Below are 19,069 nucleotides of genomic sequence, written 5' to 3' on the forward strand. Positions count from 1 at the left end.
ATAAAAAACTGCTTTGACTGGACTCTCACTTACATCATCACATACCTTACCTGTATTCACAGATAACTCTGAAACTTCATTAATCTTAACCTCCACAAATACCTGATACTGATCATCATCATCATCATCATTATCATCATCATATTCTTCCCAAACTACTTCATGAACATCATTATTAACAAGCCTCATCTCCATCAAAGTCACACAACTCATCTACATTCATTTTCAATAAGCTACCAGTCTCAGACTTACCAACCTTAGTTATTTCATGGCTCTCATTCACATCTATATCAAAAATACCACTTAATTCAGATCCAAACAGTCATCACCCATTTTACATACATCAATAACAATGGTTTCTGACCTAGAGAAGAAATCATTACCATATTTACTCGACTCTAAGCCACACCTGAATAATTAGGCTCGAAATCAAGGAAAAAAAATTTCCCAAATCTATGCCGCACCTGAAATTTGAGACTTGAAATTTAAGGGGAGAGAAAAGTTTTAGGCCGCACCTCCAAATCGAAACAAAGTTGGTCCATTGTAACATGAGACACAATTTAGGTTGAATGGATGAAGATACAGCTACAGTAGTTTGGTTCGAGTCGTAAGCTTAGCAGTTAAGCTTTACCAGGTAGCCATTGCTATGCGTCAGGGGCTCCGTCTGTATTTATACAGGTACCCTTCCTTTTTCTCCTGCTTGGTCTGGTTTGGATTGATTCCTTATTTTGCTTTGATCTGATAAGTGCTGTTCTCTTTGTTATAGGTGTTTACATCACTCTAAGCTGAAAATGCATTATTGTACTGTGTCATGCATTGCTTGTCGCAGTCTGACAATGAGTGTTTACGACCTGTCGCCGCTCGCGGCATGGCTTGCTTTTGTGCGCGCTACCGCTGTTTACAATAAAAAAAAGAGAGGAATTGTCTCATTAGTTAAACAATGGCAAGTGACTGCTATCCGTTGTTACTTACACTACTGCGTTCTTTGATAATGATCAACAAGAACCAAATAATAGACTGCGTATGATAGAAAATGTTCTGAATGAGAATTTAGTGAAAATTTTTCTCCATTTGAAAATCTTTGCAGATGCCTCTTTAGTACATTAAATTCTGCACAGAAATTAGTCATCTTAGATTCAAAAATCTAGTCAGTTGCCATGCTTCATTTCTGACTGTATCACTATTCAGCATAAGAATAATACGAATAAAAACATGACGTGATATGTATATTCTTCCGTGTTTGCTGTTGTCTCACTCTAGTTTTGCAGTTTATTAGGCAGACAGGATTTAAATGAAATAGCAGCTAACACGAAAGAATACATGGCATAATGTTTACATTCGTATTATTCTTATGGTGAAGAGAATACTGCATGTGATTCACGATTCATAAAAGTTCCTATTAACAACCATCTCTTGTCACAGGTAGGAAAAAATTCAGAACATAGAGTTGGCCATATTGACGTACATCCCAAACAGTCCTGCCAGTCGGATTTTCGTAGTAGATTTTTAGTGATGACTTCAAATGCAGAGTGTGTTGTTGTCTTCAGTCTGTAGACTGGTTTGATGCAGCTCTCCACACTTGCCTATCCTGTGCAATGCAGAGTAGCAATACTTATAAAATAAGAATGAAAATAGCTTAGAAATTAAAAGCTGAAATTTAAAACAAAATTTTATTAGGTTTGTAATACATCTTATACGAAATGTTTAAAATGTCTAACATGATTTTGAATCACTATCACTCGATTCTTTGTTGCTCATTTCTTCATACAGAGAATCATCCTCCATACCATCTAGTGCATTGGATATCAAACATTTTTTAAATGCTTGTTGCACAGTCTGATTTGGAACACACTTCCATGTATTATAAATCCATTGGCACACTTGTGACAAACTTCCGCGTTTTACACATCCTGTTGGTGTCAGTTGTCTGTCACTTTTCGAAAGCCAGTCTGTGCACATGTGTTTAAACTTGCCCTTAAATGGTTTATTCAAACAGACACCAAGTGGTTGCAGAATTGATGTCATCCTGCCAGGAATTACTGCCAAGTCCGTTTTGCTTTTCTCTAATTTTCGTTTAACTGCAGGTGTTGTATGGCCTGCATATGGATCTAAAACCAACAGACTGTGTAAACCAAGCATTGCGCCAGGACGACAATTCCACACATGCCTAATCCATTCCAGCACCATGTCATTCGAAAACCACCCAGTTTCGTTTGCTTGTACAATTACAGTTTTTGGACACACTTCCGATTTCGGTAAAGTCTTTCGCTTGAAAACTATGAGTGGGGGTAATTTATGTCCATCTGCTGTGCAAGCAAGCATGCCAGACAATCCCTGTTTTTCACCCCCTGATGTAACAACACTTATGTATTTCTTTCCTTTGCTGTCAACCGTATAATTTACGACATGTCAAAATATATGGGAGTTGGGTCAGCGTTTCCTATCTGACCAAGAAGATATTGCTTTTCTGTGCACCGTCTAATTATGAAGCGCTGAAATTCCACATGTTTTTCTTCATAATATTTTGGCAGCTTCTGTGCAACTGAAGTTCGCCTCTGAAGTGAAAAACCCCAGCGCTTCATAAACAGACCAATCCAGCTGTGACTAGCCTCAAATTTTCAACTTTTTGCTCTTTAGCAATTTCATGTGCCTTAATTTTTAAAATTTTGGCGTTCACAGGCAGGAATTTCTGACGCTGTTCCTTAACAGATTCATTTAAAATCACTTCTAGTGCATGATATCGCCCTCACTTTGGCCCACTAAATGCTTTCCTGCTACTTGAACATTCACATAATGTGTCTATCTGCAGATGCCATCGCCTGGCTTTGCTGTCATCAATCCTGTATCGCAGACCTGCTGCACAATTAGAGCTTTGTTCCGCAAAAGAAATAACTCAACTCTTGAATTTGGCACTATAATGAAAGCGCTTCATTATGGTTCACTAACAACTACAAGCACTTCACAAAATTCCACGAAGCACTAGGTGCGCTACATGAAATCCTAATGAGCCACAGCATATCAATTCGTGCAACAATCCTAAATTCTTGTGCATTGTTGGAATTTTGTGTTGAGAAATTTATTTTGTTGCTACGAATATTTGAAAGGCCACTAAATTCGAAGATGAATAATACGGAATTTCTATTTACTTCGTTGGATAATGTATAAAATGTAGTGGTCGAAACTCGGGGCAGATAAAAAAGCTCGTCTTCTAGCTTTTTTAAAATGTATTTACTGACGCAGAGGTTTTGGCACCATTATTTATCTTTGTGGCTGCAAAGAATGCCTGTGTAGAGATACATATATTCAACAGCAGAAGTTGGTTGTGGCAGCACCTACCAACATTTTTCAGAACTTCCGCTTACTTTGCACTCGATTCTAAGCCGCAGGTGGTTTTTTTGGATTACAAAAACCAGAAAAAAGTGCGGCTTAGAGTCGAGTAAATACAGTAGTATCATTAGTACATACTGTATCCAAATTCTCGTTAGTCTCACATTCTGGTTTGTGATTAGTACCTACTTCACTATAATTAAACATAGTTCCCCAAAACTTTTGATCAAAACATAAATGATAAATCTGATGACCCTCCTGTTCAACTTCAGATACCTTTGCCACATTATTAACACTCTTATTATTGTCTAATTGCAAGTGTAAATTTGGGGGTCCTGTACTTATTGTTTTTCTTCACCCCAAAACTGTGGACCTCCATTGCTCCATTGCCAAATCTCTTTGCCTTTACAAATGTCTGCTTGTGTCTGTGTATATGCGGATGGATGTGTGTGTGTGTGCGTGAGTGTATACCTGTCCTCTTTTCCCCCTTTCCGCTCCCAGGATTGGAATGACTCCTTACCCTCTCCCTTAAAACCCACATCCTTTCGTCTTTCCCTCTCCTTCCCTCTTTCCTGATGAAGCAACTGTTTGTTGCGAAATCTTGAATTTCGTGTGTATATTTGTGTGTCTATCGACCTGCCAGCACTTTCGTTTGGTAAGTCACATCATCTTTGTTTTTAGATATAGTTTGTACTTATATTTTCTTTTTGTTGTCCCTCGTCATAGTTGTAAAGCCCTCTTTCAATTGATCCAGTCTGTCATTGTTGGTAGTATCTCATCACTGTTGATACTGCTTTGTTGGGCAGCTCTCAGTCTTCTTTCTTTGAGTGATTGGACTGTCATATAAACTGCAATTGACACAAATCACTGTCCCTTCTTCTACTGCAACAGACAAAACTTCGTTATCAGTCAACTGATCCCAGATGATGCCCACAATTGTAGTCTTACCCTCCCACACAACCAGTAAATTTTTAGTCCCTTCATAAAGACTGATTTGTTTCAAAAGCATCAACAGGCATAAATATCATCAGATTGTGCAATTAATAATAGGAATTTTAAGTACGTCAGATATTTCGTAATTTCAAATTTATCTAAAAGAATAATAATTTTAGCTCTACATACAGAGTTAGTACATATTGATTGTAACAAATTAATTTCTTTTTATACATTTTACCTTGAAATGTGATACATCATGTACAGAATCATATGAAATTCATTTAGTTAATCATCTGAGATAATGTTCATCTGTACAAGATTCAAAAATATTTTTTGGTTTCGACTATTTCTGTTAAAGAAAGATAATGCTAGAGGATGGTGTCCCTTTACAACCTGTAATACTGTAATATTGTGTAGTTTAATTATTTATTCCTGTTAATATTGTCCATTGCATAAAGTGTAATGTACAACATTAAGAAACAGGTTTGGTGCTCTGTGCAAGTGGATTGTATCTTTGCTTATAAGATTTAGTTACCTAAGAAATAGTGTCCCGCACAGGTGCTATTCAGGTGTTTTCTGAATATGGCCCAATAAGATGATAACTAACAAGTCAGTGGAACAAAAACCATTCACTTGTTGTTCAGTATTAAATATGGAACTGTTCTATCAAGAAGCAAGAAGTGACAGAAGAATCCATGAGAGAATACTTGTGATATTTCAGTGTCCTGCAAGGTATAAATCCCACACTGCAGTACTTGGAACACTAATTATAACCATTCAGTACATTACATTCATACATTTCAAACTCAATAAAATTCTGAAATATATAGTAGGTCCAGAAGAAAATCAGAAACAAAAATAAAGTTGACATGAAAAAAAAATAACAATTTACCTTATGGGAACGGGATCGGTAATCGGGATATAGAGAACTTAATTCCCATGTATGTTGTAGCTCGTATATATTTACACTTGACACTGCATCTGTACAGAATGAAGTATATCACAGAACTAACTAAAATAAAGTTAAGATGGAGGCTCGATAGGGCACTTATAGTTCATATTAAGTTTTGTGGTCGATACGAACTATCGATACCAACCCCCCCCCCCCTCCCCCCCAAGTACGGAATACTACACATGTGCAAATGCGAGGGTGAGTGGGCATCGACGTCAGTGGAAATCATGCGCGTAGGCAGGCGCACCACAGGTACTTCCATCTCAAACGAGGTAGGTTTTGCAGGCGGAGCGGTGAGAGGCAGTTCCACTTTGTAGTCAGTCAGCCACCGTGGCCAGTTGAGACGGCAGCTGGCCTGGGAGTAAGTGAGCGGGGCAGTCGATGGAGTGGTGGAGACATGTGTGACCCTTAAGTAGATCAAGCCATCTGTAGAAATGAAAGCATGTAGAGATGCTTGGTCACACTCACGTGGGAGTGTTGAGGTTGTGTGCAATGTTGACATGTAAGGGACCATTCGATGGCAGGACCTCGGCATCTATCAAAAGAATGAGCACTCAGTCGTCAAAGGCAACTATAGAAACATCGTTCACTCAGTGTGGTGGCACGCTAAAGGACAAACTAATAGTAGGTGTGTGTGTGCCTCCGACGTTGGAGGTGAGGGTGCGAAACCTGCGCAGGGTGAAACAGGGGCAAGGTCGGGAAACCAGCAAACAGTGGCATACAGTCTTCAGTGTAGGAAGTGTGCGGTGAGGTTGATGGGAGCACATCTTCATTATCGATCAAGGATGGATCGTCTGCAGAGTCCAACTGCAGTGTTGTGAGACCATCAGGGTCATTGAAAGCCAGTTTCAGGTGATGCAGAGAAACTGTCTGTGTGTGGTCTTTTATCATGATATCAAAAGTCGTGTGCCCACGACACAAGACCTTGTAGGGGCCAGATAAGGAGGTCGAAGAGGTTGCCTAACCGCATCATCACACAGCATGAGATGGGAACAGTCGGAGAGTGCGGTGGGAACATAAGTCTCAGGCAGTGAGTGACTGATGGGGAGATCCAAACGCGTTTGTTGAAAATGCGTGCACATCCGACTAATGAAAACTGGTGAGGGGGGCAAGATGCTCACTAAACTGGGGAAGAATAAGTTCCCCCGGTAGGACCATATTTTCTACGAAAACAAATTCAGATATAGTCCGCTGTAGGTCAGGTTTATAGGTCGAGTATAGACCAAGTAGCACCCACAGGAGAGCTTCCAACCAGAGACAATCATGGCATCAAAGGGCCATCTAGAGGGTGTGGTGCCGTCTTTCCACCAAACCATGCGGCTTTGTGGGTGATAGGTGGCAGTGTGTATTTTTTTAATACCACAGATATTGCAGAGGATGGTGAAAAGGGAGCATTCAAACTGTTGACCCTGATCGGTGGTGATAGTGATCGAAAAACGAGCTTCCCTCGACATCGGGGCAGAAATGTTTGATTGCCTCGTAAACAGCAAGGAGCTCCCTATCGAATGTAGAATATTTTCTCTGAGCCATAGATAGTTTTTTGGAGAAGAAAAGGAGGGGAGAAACTGTGTCCCCCTCGTGTTGTTGCAACACTGCCCCCACCATGATGTCGCTGGCATCCGTAGTGATGAATATCTCGGCCGAGAGGTCAGGTTGGGCGAGTGTCATAGCGTGAGCTAAGGAAGTCTTCAGAGCCTTGAAGACCTCTAACATTGGATCAGTCCATGAGATGGGTTTGATACTGGAAGTTTGTTTGCCTGATAGCACGTCCATCATGGGATGCCTAAACAGTGGCGGTGGAAGGCAGATGGCGACAATAGTAATTGATGGTGCTGAGGAAACAGCATAGCTCTTTGTAAGTAGCCAGGGGCGGCAGAGACGTGATAGCCTGCACACGAGATTTGGGAGGCTGTATTCCGTCAGTGGAGACGGTGTAACCTAGGAAGGAGACTGATGCCTGGCGCAACTGAAACTTGTCTTTGTTGACCTCGACACCGTTGGAGTTCAAGGTCTGAAGGACCGTAGCCAGATGATTTCCATGTTCCTCTGCTGAGCTGCTGCAAACAAGAATGTCGTCCAGATAAGCAAAGCAAAACTCGAACTGTCGCAAGATAGAGTCAATGAAACATTGCCATGTTCGCGCCACGTTCTTTAGGCCGAACGGCATGAAGTGGTATTGAAATAAACCGAGCGGCGTGATAATAACTGTCTTAGGAATGTCTTCCGGCGCCACGGGAATATGGTGGTAGCTGCACTTACAGTCAATAACACTGAAAATCGTGGCACCAGATAACATATAAGTGAAGTAATTGATGTTCGGCACTGGGTAATTGTCCAAGATGGTACAAGCGTTTAAGCACCTGTAATCGCCCCACATTCAAACAGATCCATCGTGTTTGGGGACAAGGTGGATTGGTGAAGACCAGCTGCTGTCTGAAGGTTGCAAAATACCTGCCGCCAAAAGTTCATTAATTTGCTGCCGGGCCATGCCCAACTTGATGGGGTTGAGGCGTCGAACCTTATGCCTAATAGGAGCGCCGGCAGTGGTAACTATCTTGTGTGTCATTCCATCAGTGACGGAAGAAACTGAGAACTGCACATGTGATTGGTTAACATCCTGGTGCCGAGTCCTTGGACGAGTAAGGTGCGACAAGGCATAGCCGTCAGCGCGAGTGGGGAAAGGTAGCACGAAAGTCACATGTCTCTTTCGGGAGCAAGGTGTGCACTTGTGTGTAGGGGGTGGGTGCGCGCGCAGTGCCAAGTGAAGGGGAGCAGGCAGCGGCTGTCTGCTGTTAACCTTACACTGGACTGCTGGCACGGGCGAGAGCAGTGCTGACATCGCACATGGGGCCACAATGGCCGCTGGGTCATGTGGCCGGTGAGTGAGAGAGGGGGAATGTTTATTAACACACATGGTAGCTGCCTGAGAGGTGGGTGTGGTCGCAACGCTTGCGCAACCATCATTAGCAGCACTGTTTGAAACACATGGCACTGGATGAGGCAAGCGCGACGGTGGGGTTAGAACTTCACACACAAGTAAAGTTTGTGGACTAACCTGGTGAGAGTTCGAGCTAGGCTTGGCTGAGCAATCTTGTTTAGGTGGCAGCACCATGGACTGCAATTGCAGAAGCGAGGTATGAGCCGCAACGAGCTCGCTGTAAGTGGATGCGATGTGTTGTTTCAGCTTCTCATTGTCCTGGCAGAGTTGCATCGCTGAGTTGTATCCTGATAGTAGGTCAGTAATGCAGGTCACAATGTTGCCCGCGAGAATGGAGCACTCGTATATGATATCGTATGTTGCAGTGGAAACAGAGTGTTGGACATAGGTGCGGGTGCACAGTATGTGAGTGTTCGTACAATGGTGGAGCACCCTGTATGACGTTCGGAGATAGTTCGTAATGAGACAAAAAATCTATACCAAGGATTGGTTCATTGATGTCGGCAGTGTATAACATCTACAGAAAACATAGAGAAGGAGATGGGGTCACCGTAACCTTTACTGAGGTAGGTAACGTCGATGCATTGACAGCTTGTAGGAGTGACTTCGACTGTAAAGAAGTGGGTGGAGACATCAAATTAGGTATGATCAACAAGTTAGCACCTGTGTCGACCAGAAAAGCTAGACCTGATGCAATGTCAGTCACATAGAGACGACCACTCGGCCGGGTGGTCGAGTGAACAGAGTGTAATGTAAGAGGATGCCTGTTAGGTTCCCCGCAGGATTCGGCATCTCTTAGTTCCTGCGATCAGCGTTTGGGTGTTGGCATGGCAACCTGCACTTCTTGGCGTCATTGCCAAACACTTTGTGGTACCAGCAGAAGGAGGTGGAGACTGCAACAGCGGGGGCGGCTTGCCCTCCTTGATTTGTTCCAGTAAATAGACCGGTACGTAAGGTGCGTGGGCGATCCTGGAGTGCTCAAACAGTGGAGAGAGTGAGCCGATGCTGCCAGGAGAAGTAGATGGGGTGACAGCGGAGCGAGCCCTGCCTCTGCTGGCCGAAGGTCGGTATGTGGGGGTGGCTGTGCCGACGGCCGGTGTGGAATGAACTGGCTGATGTTGCCGCAGCAGCAAATACAACTGGTCAGCGATGCATAGGCGGGAGCTGATGGACTCAAACGAGTGTGGTAACAGATGGATCTGTAGATCGGTTGTAGTTTGGCAGACCATACAGCCCATAGCATGGCGTCAGGCATGGTATGCTCGTTCACGAGCAATCAAAGGTGGCGCCAGAGTTGTGAGGGGGTGCGTTCCCCGAGGTGATCCTCATAGAGAATCTTGATTATTAACTCTTGTGGCGAACAGGCAAGTCATTCCATTATAGTCTTCTTTGCAAGCTCGTATTTTGGCGTAGTCGGTTGGCGAAAGGAGTAAGGTCACACATCAAATCTGATTGGTCGTGGAGGTGTGTGACGAGGCTGAGAAACTTAGGGTTGTCATCAGACACATGATGTAACTCGAACAGATGCTCGACGAGTGCGAACCACGATGCCGGATTGTCCTCGTATAAGGGCGGTAGCTTTGGCAGGTGGCCAGGAGGGAGTGACGACGGTGGCTTCGTTGTCTCCTGGGGTAGCAGCTGAACTGAGGTTAGGTCAGAGGCCAGCGCGGTAGGCCCGTTTTTAAACCAGGCGAGTGAATCCGTAGTAGCGGTAGCTGGCATAGTTGACTGTGTGTCATGAAGACAAGGCGTGTCAGGCACGGATGGTACCATGGAAACAGGCGGATGGACAGCACACGAGGGGTGCTTGCAACCTGGATCATGAGTGACGAGTGCTGGATGGGAACAACCCACTTCCGGAACAGGGCAAGAGATCGGCGCGGCAGACACAGGCAGTGCTGTGGGAGTGGCAGACGGTTAAGCGACTGGAAACGGGGAACCCCGCAAGTGGGGTGGGGTAGGGGGGGGGGGGGGAGGTTGAGATCGCCACCCGCGTGGAAACTATCTGATGCATAACATGCCTGTAGTGCATGTGGTGGGCCACTGACATGAGGTAAGGGGTCCATGTTAAGTGAGACACTGAATTGTGCATGTAAATTAGACACAATTGGAACACCATGTGCGCAGAACAGATCCGGCGCAGTTTGTAGTAATGGCGGCATTGCACACGGCCCAACAGTAACTGATGTAGCATGCCAATGGCTGGCTAAACACGTGTTCGAATGGAGATAACTTTGTTCTTGAAACACTTGATTTGAAGAGACACAATTTGAAATATTGTTCAGTTCACATTTCACTGTCGGATGGGCATAATCCAGTGACGCGAAGCCTGAGTCCATTGTTCATTCTAACGGCATAGTTGTCAACCATTGAAAACTAATGAGGTTAGCACATGGTGTTGACTGAGAATGCAAATCACTGTGCATAAATGATGAACACACCATTGGTGAAGAAACGACAAAACTCTGTGAGTGGAGTTGTCCTTCCACATCTTCGAACAAGGCATTGTTTGGCGTGCTCATTGCATAGTGCATATAACCTGTTGCATAAACACCAGTGCAGAAGGCACAAAACATGAACAAACTGCGGAGTCACCACTATGGGAACGGAATCGGTAATCGGGATATAGAAAACTTAATTCCCATATATGTCGTAGCTGATATATATATCTAAAAACAAAGATGATGTGACTTACCAAACGAAAGCTCTGGCACGTCGATAGACACACAAACATACACACAAAATTCAAGCTTTCGCAACAAACTGTTGCCTCATCAGGAAAGAGGGAAGGAGAGGGAAAGACGAAAGGATGTGGGTTATAAGGGAGAGGGTAAAGAGTCATTCCAATCCCGGGAGCGGAAAGACTTACCTTAGGGGGAAAAAAAGGACGGGTAAACACTCGCACACACACACATATCCATCCACACATATACAGACACAAGCAGACAAATATGTCTGCTTGTGTCTGTATATGTGTGGATGGATATGTGTGTGTGTGCGAGTGTTTACCCGTCCTTTTTTCCCCCAAGGTAAGTCTTTCCACTCCCGGGATTGGAATGACTCCTTACCCTCTCCCTTAAAACCCACATCCTTTCGTCTTTCCCTCTTCTTCCCTCTTTCCTGATGAGGCAACAGTTTGTTGCGAAAGCTTGAATTTTGTGTGTATGTTTGTGTTTGTTTGTGTGTCTATCGATGTGCCAGCGCTTTCGTTTGGTAAGTCACATCATCTTTATTTTTGGATATATTTTTCCCACATAGCTGATATATATTTACACTTGAGACTGCATCTGTACAGAATGAAGTATATCAAAGAAGTGACTAAAATAAAGTTAAGATGGAGGCTCAACAGAGCACTTAGAGTTCACAGATATTAAGTTTCGTGGTCGATACGAACTATTGACACCACAACCTCTAAATATGAAGCCATGTCTATCCTTGTTGTGTCTTCAGTTTGTTTTTAGACAACAGCTACAACAGAATATGGAACTACTTTTCTGAGAATAAAATTTTAACAGGAGCTCAGTCTGGCTTCTGCAAGGGCTTGTATATTGATAAAGTAATATATGGTCTCATGAACGCAGTTCCAGTAGAATTAAACAAGAAAAGTTACCGTAGTAGCATCATCTTTGATCTTGTCACGGTCGTTGTGTAGGTCATAAAATTCTTCTAAAGAAAACGAAAAGGAATGACATTAAAGTCAGTGCTGTTGAGAAACAGCTGAAATCATTAAAATTGAACAAAGCTCCAGGCCCCAATGGAATCCCTGTCAGATTCTATACTGAAGTTGTGGCTCAGTTAGCCCCTCTTCTCACTGTAATCTATTGTAGATCCCTCCAAGAAAAAAACATGTCCAGTTCTTCAAAAAAAGGCACAGGTCACACCCATCTACAAGAAGGATAGTGGAAGTGATCCACAAAACTACGGCCCAGTATCCGTGACATCTATTTGTTGTAGAATGTTAGAACATATTCTGAGCTCAAACATAATGAGGTATCTTGAACAGAATGACCTTCTCAGCGCCAACCAGCATGGTTTTCGAATACATCAACTGTGTGAAACCCAACATGCACTTTTCTCACATGACATACTGAAAGCTTTGGATCAAGGCAACCAGGTAGATGCAGTGCTTCTTGATTTCCAAAAAGCATTTAACCCAGTACTGCATTTACACTTATTGTCAAAAGTACAATTGTATGGAGTATCAAGTGAAATTTGTAACTGAATTGGGGACTTTTTGGTAGGGAGGATCAGCATGGAGAGTCTTCATCAGATACAAAAGTAACTTTGAGTGTGCCCCAGGGAACTGTGTTGGGATCCTTGCTGTTCATGTTGTATATTAATGACCTTGCAGACAATGTTAATTGTAAAATCAGACTCTTAGCAAATGATGCAGTTATCTATAATGAAGTACTGTCTGGGAGAAGCTGCATAAATATTCAGTCACATCTTGATAAGATTTCAACATGGTACAAAGATTTGGTAACTTGCTCTAAATGTTCATAAATGTAAAATTCTGCACCGCACAAAATGAAAAAACATAGTATCCTGTGACTGTAATACCAATGAGTCACTGTTGGAATCGATTAACTTGTACAAATACCTGGGTGTAACACTCTGCAGGGATATGAACTGATGTGATCACATAGGTTCAGTTGTGGTTAAAGTATGTGGTAGCCTTCAGTTTATTGGTAGAATATTGGATAAGTGCAATCAGTCTACTAAAGATATTGCTTACAAATCACTCATGAGACCCATCCTAGAACACTGCTCAAGTGTGAGGGGCCCATACAAGATAGGACTAACAGGGAATATTGAACTTATACAGAGAAGGTCAGCTTGACTGGTCACAGGTTTGTTTAATCCATTGGAGAGCTTTACAGAGATAATGAAGGAACTGAAATGGCAGACTCTTGAAGAAATATGTAAGCTATCTTGAGAAAGTTTATTAACAAAGTTTCGAGAACCAGCTTTAAATGATTACTCTAGGGACATACTGCAGCTCCCTACATATCGCTCCCACACAGATCATGAGGATAAGATTCAGATAATTACTGCATGATTAAAGGCATTCAAACAATCATTCTTCCCATGCTCCATACATGAATGGAACACGAAGAAACCCAAATAAATGTTACAATGGGGCATACTCTCTGCCATGCACCTCACAGTGGTTTGCAGATTATATATGTAGATGTACAGATGGAGTCTTATCTTAACAACAGAAATCAGAGTGTCAGATCAGCAAATAGCTCAACAGGAACAAGATTCAATCCAGAGTGGGGAAATACTGAAAATGGTGCTTTGCCAACTGCTGTTCTCTGTCTACATATATGATTTATGTAGGACATTGAAGCCTTTTCAAAAAATATGGTGTTTATTGATGACACAAGTATTTCATAAAGGCTGTGTACACAGTTACAGGAATAATTTAACAGGCTTACAAGTGGTTCACAGCCTTTAACTTCAGCATTAATCTTACAAATATTCATAGTATGCAATTCCAAATAAATCCAAAAGACTTACAGGTACCAGAAATAGAGATGAATGGGCATACTGGATGAGACTCCATGTGTGAAGGTTCTGTACATTCAAATGATTAATAAACTGAGGTGGCACCTAACTGTGGATAAGTTAACCCAAAAGCTCAGCCCTACCTGCTTCGAACTTTGGAATGCCTCTCCTTGTGTTGACCTGTATACAGGATTGCTAGCATATTTCCCCTCAGTTCACAGATCATTGGAGTTCTTTAATCACACCAGTTCTCAGCTTGTACAGGAGATATGTGACGCTTGCTAGTCTGTCACATAATTTCCCTGTGTGGATATCCCAGCTGAGTTTTTGTGCTGAAAAGAAATGTGATTTTATTCATCTCTTTACATACAAAGTTCAAATCATTTGATTTGATGTATAGGAGACATGTCAAGTTTTACAATAAGAACATTGTAGAAAATATACAAAACTTTACAATATTTTGTATACACTTCTAATAAGCAGGTACACAAATACATATTATAGTTTTCAGCGCACAAAATAAAATAAAATATGTAATTCCTTTGTTAAAAACTTGAACACAAAGCATTAACGTTTCACAATAATGTTTATTTAATAGTTCATTATGAACTGGCTTTCAGCTTCCTAGATCATCATCATATAACTTAATACTGAACAGATAGTTCACACAACTTCTGCCAGAGTCCATAGCTGTATCAAGATTGTTTTTCAAAGAATGTGTCATTTTACAACTATATATCAATACAAAACACAAGTGTAATATAATACCCAAAGATGCTCTGAACGAATGACTCTTATATTACAGTACATTCAAAGATTAAAAGTATAGGAATGTATAAGCAAAACTGTGTAATGGCACAGACTACTACATTATATGGATGCTTGCCAGGAAACTAAAATCCAGTTTACCACTAGAGTCACAGTTAATTCCATGAGTCTAATTGACATCTTCTTAGACAAAAGCAGAAATCCAAACACACCTGTAAAACTTATATTAAATAGGCCCTCAGGCCATGATGGTCAGCTACTTTCAATTGAAGGTGTTAGCCCTCTTAGTAAGAATAATTCCTGCAGTAAAACTTTCAGAGTAATAAACACGATCTATAAATATCTTTTGTAATTCCCTTCAAGAAGTTGACTGGGACCAGTTTGAGCTCTTTGACAATGTTAATGGCACGTGTAATGCTTTTCTAAATGTATTTATCTGCCTATTCGAAGCAGCTTTTCCCAAAAGGACCGCCAAATCCAAATGTGGGACCTACTCTAATAAAAACTGGTTAACTTTGGCCATCAAAACCTCCTGCAGAAAGAAAAGGAATCTGTATGCCTCGCTCAAATCCGGTTATGATCTAGAAAATGAATAAAAGTTCTAAGAAGGGCAAAGGGCATTTTTACAAAATCAGAAATTGATATCTCTAATAATAAAATTAAAACATTATGGGACATAATCAAAAGGAAAACAGGTAAAACCCCTGCTGCAGAAAACACTATAGAAATTAAAACAAACGATGCCGTTCATGAAAATGTTGAAACAATTATCAACATTTTTAACAACTGCATTTTGGCATCAGCAGCCCAAACTGGAAAAACATGCGCTGTTAATGAAGCCATTTTATTATTTCAAAAAGTTATTAATAAAAAAACCAAGCAGATTAAAAAGTTTCCTGTCACAATACATAAAATTGAGAAGCAAGAATTCTGTTGGAATTGATGGTATCTCTTCAATATTACTGAAGGAATGCTATAAGCCAAAATGCAAAATGCTGGGCTACATATTCAGTGAATCTGTCCAGCACAGGATTGTTCCTAAGAGACTGAAGTATGCTACTGTCAAATGTCTCTTTAAAAAGGGTGATAAAACTGACATTACCAACCATCAGCCTATCTGCCTTTTAACAACCTTATCCAAAATTCTTGAGAAATTGGTTCACAAAAGACTTACTGATGACCTCATTCATTATAAGAATACAGTAGCCAGTTTGGATTCCAACAAGGTGTACCAACAGAACAAGTTATTTTCTCCTTCACCAATCAAATCTTAGTCTTTTAGTAATAAATATTTCCTGTTGGCATCTTCTGTGACTTTTCTGACGCCTTTAATACTGTTAACTATGAAATCCTCTTAGCAAAGACTGAATATTATGATATTAGTCGACCAGCTGGCTCATGGATTAAATCCTACCCAACTGGACGAAAGTAGATGGTCATGTTGAATGACTCTGAGTTGCATTCTGTGTCATCTAGCTGGAGCTCTACAGCTGTGGTGTTCTGCAGGGCTCTGTATTGGCCCACTTCTCTTCCTCATCTTCATCAATGAGTTTCCCTTCAGTACTAGCTTTAAAACTCATTTTACTCTTTTCGCTGATAACACCTCCATCCTCATCAACAAAACTCCTAATCACAATCTTGAGGAATCGACCAATATTGTCTTTAATGAAGTACTTAATTGGTTTGAAAATAATGGGTTATATTAACGAGACACAGTTTGTTCATTTACAAGTAATTAAAAAGTAGAAGATCAAATAAGCATTAAATGTAATGGTTATGAGTTACCACAAGTTGAATCATCCAAATTCCTGAGTGTACACATTGACATCTATCTAAAATGGTTTGAACATATTTTACAACTTCTCAAGAAACTCAGCTCAGCAACATTCGCTATTCATATTACTTACATTGTCTATGACTCAGACACCACAAAAACTGAAAAACTACTTATTTTAGTTACTTCCCAGCCACTTTCCAAAAAAATATTCATTGCCCAAAAGAAAGTTATTAGGATCTGAGCGGAGTACATCCTAGACATTCTTGTAGAAACGTTTTTAGAACATTAGGGATACCGACAACAACATGTCAATATATACACTCCCTGTTATGTTTCCTTGGTGCAAATGAGCAACTATACAAAACCATGCCCACAATACCAGGAGGAAGATGGACCCCATTATGAATTTAAAAAACTTAGTATCGAAGAAAAAAGAAGCCCACTGCATGAGCTACAAGGCGTTCAGTGCTCTTCTACCATCACTAAAATCACTTGTCCATGAGCTTCCCAAATTTAAACAATGGTTCAGACACTATTTAATAGATAATTCCTTTTATTCAGTTGAAGAATATTTCAATTGTGTTAACTGTAATTGATTTTTCTTTTAATTAAATCTGATGTACTATTATGCATTATAATAGTTGAAATAACTGTTAACATTACTATGTCTTTTGTGTAGCTATTAAGATCTACCTTTATTTTAACATTTTTAAGTGTAATTTTGTCTACACCTATTAATGTGTATTTTGCCTTATACCTATATATCCTCTAACGAGAGGGTTTTTTGTGTGTTTCTTTTGTATAATTTGTAATAATCTGACATGTCCTACATCCATGCAAATGTCTCACTGTATTGGATTATGGGATCTAAATAAATAACTTTTCAGTGGTTATGTATTGTCTCCTGTTGCTAAGATATTGTTTTCCAGCCTGGTGCATGCCCAGAAACATGAGCATTATCTATTTACTTCAGTAGGATTATTAGTTTCCATTGTTTAACTTCAGTAGTATTGTGTGGTTAACTGTGTCATATGATTTAGATAAGTCACAGATACTCCAAAATGCTGTCTTTCTTTTATCCAAGGACTGCAGAATAAAGTCTGTCAAAACTGCTGCACCTGTTGATTTCACTTATGGTACACTTGCTTTGTTGGAGTTATTAAATTATGATTTCCAGGATCAGGATTTGATGACAATGAGCAATTCTAATGTTTCTGAAAAGTTTGGTTTAAGAGGTACTGGTCTGTTAGAGGCTCAACTTCCTCTTTTTTCCCCACAGGCAGTGCCTTAATTTACTTGGGTGAACAGCATCCAGTAATGGTGTGATTAAATTCTATCACCATCTGCCTGATTAGATAATCTGACATTTCATCATAGCAACAGACTTTGTTATTTTTAGCTCTTTTATAACCTTTGCCACTCCCCATTTAGTTACTGGATTCAAGCACACAGAGTAGCTTAGTTTATCTACCTCTATGGTATATTGACTTCTTTAGCTATTATTTCCATGTTTTAAATTTTTCAGTGGTATCTATAGCATAAGTTGTTGGCAAAACTTTTTTATCTCCTCCACATTATGTCATTTGTTCTGTGTATGTGTGTGAATTTTCCTGTTGCCCCTCTAAGTGCTAATTACTGGATACCCCTTGTTGCTTTCATTTTAAAACCTCATTTATTGATTTGGGTTTTGCTTGTCCTAGCAACTATTTGTACTGCTTTTGGTGCTTCTTTAGGCTCTCAATAATTTCCATGTGTTTTATTTCTCTTAATGTGGTACTCCGTACTATTTTGAAGTAATGTATTAAAATACCTGGAAAAGCACTGTACTTTTCATTTGTTTTGTAAAGGGTATCTGCCACTTGATTTTTGTTCCCTGAACAGTGGTAAAATATGGCTGAGAGTGCCTATTTCTTCATTGTTGTCTTCTGATTGTCCATATACAGGGTGTTTCAAAAATGACCGGTATATTTGAAACAGCAATAAAAACTAAACGAGCAGCGATAGAAATAACCCGTTTGTTGCAATATGCTTGGGACAACAGTACATTTGCAGGCAGACAAACTTTCGAAATTGCAGTAGTTACAATTTTCAACAACAGATGGCGCTGCAGTCTGGGAAACTCTATAGTACGATATTTTCCACATATCCACCATGCGTAGCAATAATATGGCGTAGTCTCTGAATGAAATTACCCGAAACCTTTGACAACGTGTCTGGCGGAATGGCTTCACATGCAGATGAGATGTACTGCTTCAGCTGTTCAATTGTTTCTGGATTCTGGCGGTACACCTGGTCTTTCAAGTGTCCCCACAGAAAGAAGTCACAGGGGTTCATGTCTGGCGAATAGGGAGGCCAATCCACGCCGCCTCCTGTATGTTTCGGATAGCCCAAAGCAATCACACGATCATCGAAATATTCATTCAGGAAATTAAAGACGTTGGCCGTGCGATGTGGCCGGGCACCATCTTGCCATCTTGCATAAACCACGAGGTGTTCGCAGTGTCGTCTAAGGCAGTTTGTACCGCCACAAATTCACGAAGAATGTGCAGATAGCGTGCTGCAGTAATCATTTCAGATCTGAAAAATGGGCCAATGATTCCTTTGGAAGAAATGGCGGCCCAGACCAGTACTTTTTGAGGATGCAGGGACGATGGGACTGCAACATGGGGCTTTTCGGTTCCCCATATGCGCCAGTTCTGTTTATTGACGAAGCCGTCCAGGTAAAAATAAGCTTCGTCAGTAAACCAAATGCTGCCCACATGCATATCGCTGTCATCAATCCTGTGCACTATATCGTTAGCGAATGTCTCTCGTGCAGCAATGGTAGCGGCGCTGAGGGGTTGCCGCGTTTGAATTTTGT

The 19,069-nt window shown here is 41.0% G+C and overlaps 1 protein-coding gene across 1 annotated transcript in view; it reads right to left on the bottom strand.

Annotated features, from left to right (window-relative positions):
- The window catches only part of LOC126193291 (uncharacterized), a 75,010-nt gene that overhangs the window by 47,531 nt on the left and 8,410 nt on the right, over positions 1 to 19,069 (bottom strand). Inside the window, exon 2 of the mRNA XM_049932675.1 lies at positions 13,808 to 13,996. Within this exon, the coding sequence (XP_049788632.1) occupies positions 13,808 to 13,890 (83 nt within the window). The 5' untranslated portion in view covers positions 13,891 to 13,996. The remainder of the gene's footprint in view (positions 1 to 13,807; positions 13,997 to 19,069) is intronic.

The sequence above is a fragment of the Schistocerca nitens genome, chromosome 1, assembly GCF_023898315.1.
Source record: "Schistocerca nitens isolate TAMUIC-IGC-003100 chromosome 1, iqSchNite1.1, whole genome shotgun sequence".
In the NCBI taxonomy this organism is placed as follows: domain Eukaryota; kingdom Metazoa; phylum Arthropoda; class Insecta; order Orthoptera; family Acrididae; genus Schistocerca; species Schistocerca nitens.